This window comes from Olea europaea, unplaced genomic scaffold, assembly GCF_002742605.1.
Source record: "Olea europaea var. sylvestris unplaced genomic scaffold, O_europaea_v1 scaffold2099, whole genome shotgun sequence".
NCBI lineage: Eukaryota > Viridiplantae > Streptophyta > Magnoliopsida > Lamiales > Oleaceae > Olea > Olea europaea.
In genome coordinates this window covers 119221-130877 of record NW_019238928.1, presented here as the reverse complement: position 1 = coordinate 130877, position 11657 = coordinate 119221, and the positions used below count along the sequence as shown (strand labels likewise).

Below are 11657 nucleotides of genomic sequence, written 5' to 3'. Positions count from 1 at the left end.
CGTATTCAAGGTCAAGGACCAACTTGATAGTCGAGTAACAAGTTGGGAAACGAAACAAATTATTATGTATATGTATGATGTATATATATAGAGAGAGGGTGAGAGGACTAGGAGTTACCTTTGCCAAAAGGAAGGTAACATTGGCAGGTAGTATGGAGTAGTGGTCCTATATTTCCCCTTTGTTAAATTGGCCCCTCAACTTGAAAGAGAAAGGTAAAGGGATAGTAGGCTTATCCACTTACTCTCTGTAGGGTTGTATATCCCACAGACTAATTTTATCCCATATATTTTATTAGGGGTGGGCATGGGTCGGTTTGGTTCAATTCTCTTTAGAATCGAACTGAACCAAAATTTTCGGGTATCTAGTAAATGGAACCGTCAGGTCCAAATATAATTATGGAACCGTTCGGGTTCGGTTCCGTTCGGTTTGGTTCGGTTCCGTTCGGTTCTGTACTATAATTAAATTTTTTAATATTTATAACAACATTATATAAATACAACTGATGATACATTCAATGGTTTTGGAATACCATAAACTAGTAGACTACCTTGTTCAAATGATTGCTACGGTCAAAACTTCGGTCGACGGAGGTCGCAGCTTCGAGAGGAGGTCACAGCATTGGCCAACGATTGTATATGTTTTGGAATGTTAGCGAGATTACGAGAGTGAGTGCGAGAGTCGAGACAATGTTATACACTTTAATGTAGGTGTTTAGAGTTATTTAGTGAATTGAATATTGTTGGACTAAGAAATGAAACAATAAAATGGGTAATGGGGCCAAAAATTAAAAAATTAGAAATGAAACAAATTATTGGGCCAAAAATTTGGATTTAGAAATTGTTAATTTGTTTAGAAAAAATTAAAATTAAAATAATTTGATTTACTCAATATAAAAAAAAAAAATTAGAAAGATTCGATTCTTATTCGGATCTTCGGTTCTTGGTCTAGAACCGAGAACCGAACCTTACCCGTCGGTTCTCAATTCAGATACCCGTTCGGATATTTAATTTGATAAGAACCGTCGGGTTCGATTCAGTTCGGTTCGGTCGGTTCGGTTCGGGAGATTTGCCCAACCCTATATTTTATATTTCAATTCCGAAAGTGTGGGGAATACCATCAGTCACTAGTTAGTTAAAATTGGTACAGTGAATCCATTTATGAATGCAAGTACACATATAATTCATGTAAAATCTATTTACATGGCTATGCGACAATTTTTAGAAATTTCTCTCTTATCCTTTTGGTTTATGCAGAAAAAATTTCTATGTCAGACAACGTTTTAAAAATCGATCCATATATCAATTCAAAAAAAAAGTGGAGTATAAAGTATTTAAGGGTCGAAGTAGGGTTAAATCGATTGAGAAAAAAATTAGATAATTAAATAAGTATTTTCTAGTGTTCGCTTGACAATCTTGACTTGTTTTAATGATTTGAAACTTTGCAATTTTCTTATTATACCTGAAATTGGACATATGTTTTATTTTTTTTCAATAGAAATCAACTGGTCCGATTCACTTTTAACAATTGATCATATCAACCTTCAAGATATATTATTTTTTCAATCTTTTTAAATTTAGTTTCATATTGAATTAATTAGATAAAATGTCAAAAGTTAAAATAAAAGTAAATTGAAATGCCAGATATACAAATAAGTTAATTTTTTAACAATCTAAAAAACTTATAAATTAGAATTCTATGATGTTGGCATGATAATAAAAGTTACATGTAGCATTTCCTATAGAATCAGTACTCAACCAAGATAATTTCCCTTTAAAAAAGGCAAAGGACAAACTTGACCATAAAATTTTTAGCCCCTATTTAAAAATAAAAAACATTTTTAGGATTATGAGTTGGTGAGACTTCATTTTTAAATCACACATTTCATTGAACTCACAATTCTTATTCACTTTTTAACTACACATTTTATGAAACCACAAACTTAAAATTTCATAAAGTTTTGTTGAATTGGGACATAGTGGGTTGATATATTGAGATTTTAAAGGAAAGATTTGATCTTTGTCACATGCTTAATAAATATATTTGATTTGATGGAAAAGCCAATGAGGAAAGTTCAATAGAAATTGAATTCCTTAAAGTCTTCTTCCAAAATCAAATCACAAACATATTAGGAGTTATTAATATGTGAAACATAATAATATTTTGTTGACTATATTTTTTGTAGGGGGATATAGCCAACATATCCCAAGGCCCCTCATGTCCACGTAAGCTTGCTCCTACACATTAGGATAAACCGTTAGTCACATGTGGCCTATTCTGATAGTGAAGGAGACAGTCGCGTGCATAGTGACGGTTGGAGTAAGGGATCGGTTCCTTTCCTGTAGCTTACCCCCTTGGGGGCTAGGGGGGAGAACTACCGCTTGTAGCTACTGAGCTCCGACCCGACTAACTATTTATTCTGGTGTGGATGGCAGGCAGGCCTATATTCCTTGGTTTTAATAGGACTCCTTACAAGCGTTGTTTCTATCTACTATTATCTAAAAAGAATCAAGTTATTAATGACTGGACGAAACCAAAATGGGTTCAATTGCGAAATGTTTTTCTAGAATGACCAATATCTGTTTTATATCTTCTAGGCGCAAATGTTCAATTTTCATGAGATCTTCCGGACTGTTATTCAAAAGGTCCAATAATGTATATATATTGGACCTTTTGAGGCAATTATAGACCCTGGGAGAGAATTCTGATTTGTCTTCTTTGACGACTTCCTGAAGGCCTTCCATTTCTTCTTTTTCTAATTCCAAAAAGGGGGAATGGGCCTTTTGGCGCGTTATGTGCTGCTATGCGTATGCTTGCTCGCTTAGGCGCACTAAAGTCAGTGGATGATATAAGTATTTGAGTATGAAACATGCTTTAGACGTGAGCCACTTACGTAAAAAAGGATTCGACTTTGGGAGAAAACGTATGGAATATAGAGAGAGCAAAAGTTATGTATTGAAATCATAAACTTGTATTACCTTTAAATGGCACAATGTATGAGCTTTATAGTTGAAATTAATGAACAAGAATCGTTGGATGAAAAGACACGTGGCCTCATCCATATGGTCGAGGCATCTTATCTTGGCATTTAATGTTATGGCCTTGTTGCAGCCCTAGGCCTAAAGCTTACTTAGACTTGACCTATTGACTTGGTAGGGTGATTGTTCAAGTGAATTCTCACATTACTCTTCACATAAGATTTTGTATAGAAGATCTTTTGTAGAGCCTCTACCTACTTTGCCTCATTCATGATAGTTCAGCCTCTTCATGGGTGTTGAACAAAATTTTTAAATCGACAAAATGATGTGAAGTGCGGGCTTAGGTTCACTTGTTGTACAGTCACCACATGGTCATACATGGAACCTCACTAGAAGAAGCATAGCAATAGTCCTCCTAAGTGCATGTAGGAATATTCATATAATGTGTGGCCTTTCGGGTTGAGATGTACGTTTACTTTGCATGCTGCATGTTCTGTTCTTTGAAGAGGGAGTGCTCGATTGCTAGGTCATGAGAGTCGAATGCTCGTTGTCGCGGTTGTTCTACGATGCAAGAGATGCCTTCAAAAAATGAGCTTGAAGAATTCTTTTTCGTTGCCCCAAAAAAAAAAAAAAAAAAAAAACTCTAGAAATCATTTATTGGCAAGTAACTCCTCATGTCTCCGGCAAGCTTCTCATCTAAAAGCTTAAAAACAATTACATGTATTCATTAAATCTTACCTTAGTTTATCAAAATTGAGTCAAAATTCTCTCTTGTGCACAATTTTGATAAATGCAGGTATAATTTTGATATTCTAGAGGACAAGTCACTGGAAGTCTGGAGGACGGTACAAGTGGGTTGAACTGAATCCCAGTTGGGTTCATCAACACGGAAACGGGAAATGCGACAAGATGCGATACTTGACTTAATTTTAGGTGATTTTAATGCTTTTCTAGCTAGGCTTCTATTTCAGTTGAAATGTTTACCTTCTCTCAATTCGACTCTAAATATATTAAAATTCTTCAAGTGGTATCTGGGAATTTAATGAAAAATTCACCCCCTTTTGGGCAAAAGATTGGAGAATTAAACTGCTAAAAAAAGCTCTTTATTTATCCTATTTGTATCTCTGCGCTTCTTTATATTGATACATATGCCAATAATAGTTCATGTGCACCATAATTCCAGGCCTCATTATTCCATGATCAACTATGCAATTCTTATTTTGTTAAACATAATTTACATTTTTACTTAAAAAAAAAAAAAAAAAAAAAAACTAACTTTTAAATATAAGCAGATATAGTCACTATTTGGTTTAACTATAAATTAAAGTTTTAATGAATTTTGATTAAAGTCGAAAGTTGATAAAAATTGTGAGTTTCAAACGTAGCATATTTTAGGTTTCAACTGTGTGTGTGTATGAGAGAGTGAGAGTGAGAGTGAGAGTGAGAGTGAGAGTGAGAGAGAGAGAGAGAGAGATTTTTTTCCTGGACCACTTTCACTTGGGAGCATTACAAAGTACAATTTACACTTAAATAAATACTTCCATCACAAAGTATAGATATTTTAACAATCGGGACCGATTTCTTAAGCACTCGGGTGATATGACGCATTATAATAGGTGACAGAAGATAATGATTAGTTACGAAATTGATTACATCATATATTATATTATGCCATATCATCTAAAACCAATGCTTAGAGAGATCAATTCTGTTTTAACAATATCTACAAACTAGCAGCCATCTATCATACATATAGCACATGTATTATAATTGCATTAATGGTCTTCAACCTATTGTTCTAATATCAAGTTGATCCTCACCTTTTATTAAAGTATACACTTAGTTTTTAATGAAATTGTCTTTATTTTCATTACATTGTCATGTTATTCTCAAGAAAACATGCTTCATTCAAATTTACATACAATAATTTAAATTAGGAAATATAACGTAACTTCATAAAGTTAGTTATTCTAGTGTTATTGTCATACGATGATTTATCAAATATTTGGACGATTTTGACTTAGAGATTGACTCTATAGCGAAAAGATGAAAACATATTCAAGATCAAGGATCAACTTGATAGTCGAGTAATAAGTTGGGAAACAACACAAACTATTATGTGTATGCATTATGTATCTATATAACTAGGAGTTACTTTTGCCAAAGGGAAGGCCAAAGCCCCTTGGACAACCCCCTGGACGCCCGGGGGGTTGTGTGCCCCCCTCCCTCCTGCATGCCTAAGGGGTTGTCACCCAAGAATAGCTCCAAAGGGAAGGTGGAATGGAGTAGTGGTCCTATATTTCCCTTTAGAAATTGGCCCCTCAACTTGAAAGAGAGGTAAAGGGATAGTAGGCCTCTCCTCTTACTCTATAGGGTGTTATATGCCACAGACTAATTTGATTCCATATATTTTATATTTCAATTCAGAAAGTGTGGGCAATACCAAAAGTCACTAGTAAGTAACACATATATTTTATGAATGCAAGTACACACATATATATTTTATGAATGCAAGTACACATATATTTCATGTATAATCTATTTACATAGCTATGTGAGAATTCTTTAGAAATTTCTCTCTGATCCCTTTGGTTTATGCTGAAAAGATCTCTATATCAAGGAATATTTTAAATTCAATCTGAATATCAGTTCAAAAAAGTGAAGTATAAAGTATTTAAGGGTCGAAGCAGCTTAAATTGATTACGGAAAAAAATAGATAATTAAATAGGCCAATTTTTCGTGTTCACTCATCGATCCTGACATGTTTCAATGAAGTGAAACTTTGAGTTTTTTTTTTCTTTTACTCGAAACTGGACATTTTTTTTTCAATTGAAATCAATTGGTCGATTCAGTTTTAACAATTAATCAAAATGTCAAAAGGTAAAAAGTAAATCGAATTAGAGGCCTACCATAAAAGATATACAAATAAGTTATTTTGTTTTTGTCAATAAAAAACAAAAACTTATAAATTAGAATTCTACAATGTTGGTCAACAAGGTCAATGTTAAACTAACGACATAACAACTCAACTTATTGAAAGATAATAAATTTAGTTCAAATGTTGAAAGCTACCATAAACTTATCCATTAACAAATCAATGTTTATAATAAATTAAACATGATGCTTAGTAGATTATTTCTGTATTATGTGTGGATATGTATGTATGACTTTGAAGATGAGAATTTGAATGTATATTTCCAATGGGGCATTCAAAAACTTCACATATAAATTGAACACCAGGTGTCTATGCCCACTTCACACTCTGTATACATTGGACAAAGTTTTTTACTTAAAGAACATTGTGTACCAATAACTTTACAAGCCAATATGACCTAGAAGATTACATTAGCTATTGTACAACATTAGAAAATCAAAAAAGAAAGAAGAAAAAGAACGCGCCAGGTAAAAAAACTCAGACGATTTCTATGGAACCAATTGATCTTGTAGACATTGATCTGTTGGATCCTTCTTTAGTTGCAGAACAAGTGATGGATCTGGTATAACCCTCCTTTGCTGAAGAACGAGAACTGTCCTTTGAAACTGAGTAACATATTAAGTTCTTAACAACCTGCCGATATCTCCTTCTATAAGTCGGAAACTTGTGTACACCTCTAGTCATTCCCACCATCCTGCAAAGAGATACAGTTTCAAAAGTTATTTCTCCTTCACCATTTCGTGTTATGGATCAAGCACTAATTCTGCTATGAAAAAGCGAGAATAGGCAATATAGTATTAAGAATAAGAACAAAAGATTTATGCGGAAATCCAAGATGGAAAAAAACCACGGGAAGATGAGGAGAAATTCGCTATATCAAAAATGATTTACAAGAGGTAGCTATTACGAGTGATATGATATGATGAAACCCTAATATACCATCATATATATAATAAAACAGGCCCGACCCCATAGCCTATCACTACAAACCCCCATTTTTTCTCATAAATTCAATCTCACCAAATATGTTGCACCGCGAGCTTTTTGGACTGCATCGGACCAAACAGAATTCGAGTCACCATACTCTAATAAATCCCTACTTATGAGAGCAATAATAGGACTTAAAAACAATCAGTAAGCCAAGCACACACCAATTTATAGTGGTTCGTCCTTCATTACCTCTCTAAGTGTAGGTCTTAAGAAATAAATGGCCACCTAATAGGCTTTATACATGAGGAATACTAGGAAGATATTACAGTTTCTTCTTTTACCTGCGACTGATACCATCAATTCGAGCAGCTCTGACAGGGTCCTGAGGAATAGAACTACCATTTTCCCAAGCCTTAATGCGTTCTGCATCGTTTCCGAATAGAACCAATTTCTCCAGGTAATGTATCTCGCCATCTTCCAAATGGATGACTCTGATTTGTTCTTTAAGGACAATCACGGGTTGGAAAAACCAGTCCAACAACCTGCTCTGAGGTCGATTCAGATGAGTGATCTCGAGATCATCCATAAGCAGTAGCCCATCGGAGCCAGCTTTAATCGATTGAAGTATCGTCTGCAAAAATGAGAAACAGGGCAATCCAACGGCAACAATGGATGCATCATTTGTGTTCTTTGCTTTCAACCAATCATTGAGGTCAGCTGTTGTTATCACATTTGTATCCAATAGTTCCTTGCCTCTCTGTTCGCATAATTTCATGGTGCTTCCCCATACCTGTTACATTTTTTGCAAAATAAAAGAAACCATACATTTATTTTTCGTGACAAACATTATTCAATCTGTTTCTGTAACTTTATTTGGGTCATTATTCAATCTACTGGAAGATTTAAAGGAACTAGATAGTTAACTACTCTATGACACGTTAGTTTTTAAAATTCAATTATTCAGTAAGTCCTTAAATCTTTATCTCTATCTTAATTCTCTTTTCATTAATTAGTTCCTTACTTCCATTGATTGGCAGTGTACTTAAATGTTCAGAAGTTTCTTCCAGTTAGCGTTCAATCGTATCTTTACGCTATAAAATGAAAGTAAGGTCCATTGTTATTGCAACAGGGTGTTGATGTTTCTGCATATCTTAGACGTCTAATTGTCCTGAATTTCCCTAATTACAGAAAATGCATACCTGCACCATTTGCACCTCGTGTATTGCCTCCCTGACGGATCTCGATGATGTAAGGTTTGGCACAAGCATTGAAGGAGCTTCAGTGAAGACAGAACCGAGATTTCCACGTAATGAATGATTTTGTCGAACAGAAAACTCAGAATTGGATTTACTTTTCTTCCTGTACTGGGGCCTGGCCACGAGTAACAAGATTAGCGTCCTGGAAGGTGAATGAGCACAAAAAAATGCTAGAGAACTTTGAGAATGTTTTGCTAAGCTTGAAAGCAGGAAAAAAAAAAAAAAGTACTTAATTGCTTAAAGTATTTTTTCACTCCAAATATGTGTTTCTCAGTTAAGAGAGAGAGAGATTGAAGTTAATGGAAATGATTACTTGGGAAGGATTGACCCTTCACGAAGATAGAGCAAATCATTTGTGTACTCGTCAAACTCAGCAACCATAGCAATGACATAAGCAACACCTCTTCGGAAGGACCTTTCCTGCATCACCATGCATAATCACAGGTAAAAACGATGTGCAATTCAGAAATTTTTTAAAAATCTCCCTGGCTGAAATATACCTGATATACTATAACAGATCCATATAATCCTATAAAAAAACTTGAAAATATGGCCATTATGATGCTCCCAATGACAACAAGTGGCCACATAAGGATTGCCAATCCAGCAATAGGAACACAAGCTGTTTCTAAAAAGGGGCCTTCCCGGCTGATCAAATCGTGCACTAATCTATGCCATCCCCTGAACAACATGTAAGGGCTCTTTACTATTGCGATAGCGGTGTAAAGAGGAATTTCCACCATCAGCCCCATTAATCCAACAACGATGCATCCAGGCACGTGAATAAGCCTGCATGATGGTTTCACCAAAGAACGTTAAGAATGATACTAATTTGTTCATTCCATCACATTTTCAGTGCCCGTATTCAACTACTTACGACTTTCTGATCCAAAAAAATCTTAAGTATCAGAAATGTTGTTCAATATGTTGTTGAGTCATTTCCAATACTACATAACAAATATGCCCTCAATAAGTCAATTGAAAAACCATTACCTGAGAGGTTGAAGCTCATGAGACGTGGGGGATTCACGCAGCTCTTTTAAATAGAGTGGATAAGAATGATAGCATATATCAGCAAAATCTTGGACAACAGTGCAGCTACCCTTGATAGTTCCCCAAGTTCCATCCTGAATTTTCACATAGCAGAAGAAAAGGCAAATATATAAAAAATTTGGGAAAGAAACGCCGAATTTCCATAAGAGAAGAAAGGAAATAGATTGATCAAGTACCACAATGCAATGGAAGAATTTCTTGGATTCACTGTCAAGCCTGAAGGCCTCAAAAGCTGAAACCCAAGGAGCGAAAAAACCATATCCCACTCCCACGAGTATACTACCAGCTATGCTAAGAGCCAACCAGAGACCAAACAAAGCAGGCAACCCCAAAAAGATTGCAACTTTAAGTGGTGCATCACACCTATTTGTTCTGTTAAAAAAAGAAAAAACAATAAACTTCAAACTGTTTAGGGATACAATCCTAAATCAAATAGAGATGAAAGTATAGACCAACTTATAACAATTTGGGCTATATCTTTTAATAAGGTTGATCTTTTATGATAAATCACAAGTTTTAATATAGTATCAAAGCCCATTTGGACAGTATTAATTAGGACTCAAAAAAAGAGTAAGTGAATTTAAAGACTGATTTGCTCAAACGAGTCACCATCTTGCGGATGACAAATTCCAGCGTCGTATAAAGAAGAAAATATACACCAACTTATAAGTTTTTGAATCAAAATCACGAGTAAAGCCTAGGTCGAGCTTAACTTTTAAAAAGAACTTCGTTATAATTTTGAAAACTAAAAACTCTTCGAAATTATATGAAACGTGCCAGAAGGTAATTTTTTTTTTTTTTTTTTTTTTAATGTTTATTCCTGCAACCTAGAATAATGAAATATGTAAGAACGAGAAGAATCAAGAAATATAGTTACTTGACAAGGGTGTAAACTGCACAGGCAACATGTGCAGGGAAAAGGCCTAAAATCACCCCAACGTTCCCCAATATCAGAATTAAACAAGCAATCGGACCCACCAGCAAACCTGCAAACGAATGAACAAGATACTATTAACTGATGGATGAACAATCAAGAAAATTACATAAGAATTCTTGAAACTTAATAACAATTTACACACTTTTAAGAGCACCCAGTAAAAGAGCAGAAAAGAATGCAAAAACTACATAAAGAGTCTTGAGCAAATATTTCCAACTATCTCGCATGATTTCTTTGAAGAAGTTCTTCTGGAAAATAAAGAAATAGATGGGCAGAAAGAGTGAAAGACCTTCAGAAGATTTTCAAAGCTCTTATATTTAAATCAAGGAACGATAGAATCAAACAGCAGTACGCCACAAAAAAATTATATTTAAAGGGTTTTGCATGTATGTGGCTTACCCCAAGGATTCTCTCTGTACTTGCATTAATTTTTTCACGTTTTTCACTTTAAGGAAGGTGCGGCGTTATTATTCATAAATGTATTTGTTCTTGTGCTGATTTGTTTTAAATTGTAATGTCGTTATAATTTATTCATCATTTGTATTTTTATTGATTTTTAATATATTAACAATTTACAATTTCTCTTATGTAAGCACAAATTATTAATCATCTTTACCATATTAAAAAAAAACAACTAAGAAGCATTTGCCTATGAGTGAAGTAATATTAATTTTTTCTGCAAATAATAGTGAATGCAAAAATTTCTATTGCTCAAGAAAAATTATTACAATCAGGTAATTGGCCACCAAGTAAAATTGTTGTTATAGACATGACTGCACTGGTTTAAAGATTTTCTTAAGAGTCGTTGATTTTGACTTTGCGGTTCAGTTGGGCAGCTGCCATGCTGGCCATCTTTTGACTTTGGTCAAATTCGGATGACGCCACGTGGACCAATAAAAGAACAAGATAGAATGTTACTTTGCAAGCATGTCTTTTTGGTTTGAATTATTCTGCCCAAACAGGGCTGTCAGTTACAAGGTCTGATTTCAGATCAGATTTGAAATTTCAGATCGAGTCCTGCTACAAACCCTTGATTAAATTCCGAGTTTAAATCCAGAGTGAGGTGGCAAATCAGGGGCTGAGTGTTGCCAACACCTCGACCTGTCAACTGACCTGTAATTGGCCCTATTTGAATGACAAAACTCTTTTAGATCGGGGCTAAGGACTGACATCTCATCCCTATCACGGGACTGTCGAAGACCTCTATTAGTGTAGCCTCTCTCTTGGTTTAGCTAAATGTTATTAGTAGACTGGAGTAAAAATTGATAAAGTTTAAGGTTGAAAAATTAATAAAAGCTATGGATTTCATTAAATATATGTTTAAAATAATAACTTCAATATTTATCGAATTTTTTAGTTCAATGATACAAACTATAATATCATACAAGATATACACACACACAGAGACATTGGGAATTGATAAATTGTGAGATTTGTTATTAGGGATAACAAAAAAATTGTCAAACTATATACTCGTGGAGCATGGATTATCCGCTTTATTGGGTATTCAAGTTGGGAACGAGGAAGGGGATTTAGAGGTAACAAGGGCCCGCCCCTTTTAACTTTTTTT

The 11657-nt window shown here is 34.5% G+C and overlaps 1 protein-coding gene across 1 annotated transcript; it reads right to left on the bottom strand.

Moving 5' to 3' along the window:
- Positions 1-6166: 6166 nt before the first annotated feature.
- Positions 6167-10368, bottom strand: LOC111380144 (uncharacterized membrane protein At3g27390-like). The gene is made up of 9 exons (XM_023003629.1): positions 10230-10368; positions 10028-10136; positions 9327-9522; positions 9091-9224; positions 8598-8886; positions 8411-8517; positions 8041-8212; positions 7183-7631; positions 6167-6605 (listed from the first exon to the last, which is right to left on the bottom strand). The coding sequence occupies exons 1-9, from the start codon at positions 10312-10314 to the stop codon at positions 6389-6391; spliced, it is 1758 nt and encodes a 585-aa protein (XP_022859397.1). The 5' UTR covers positions 10315-10368; the 3' UTR covers positions 6167-6388.
- Positions 10369-11657: the final 1289 nt, after the last annotated feature.

Coding starts and splice junctions, on each gene's coding strand:
- LOC111380144 (XM_023003629.1), bottom strand. CDS start 10,314: ATGCGAGATAGTTGGAAATATTTGCTCAAGACTCTTTATGTAGTTTTT. Junction 8,887..9,090: donor CATGAGCTTCAACCTCTCAG/GTAATGGTTTTT, acceptor ACCATCATGCAG/GCTTATTCACGTGCCTGGAT. Junction 6,606..7,182: donor ATTGATGGTATCAGTCGCAG/GTAAAAGAAGAA, acceptor ATCTCTTTGCAG/GATGGTGGGAATGACTAGAG.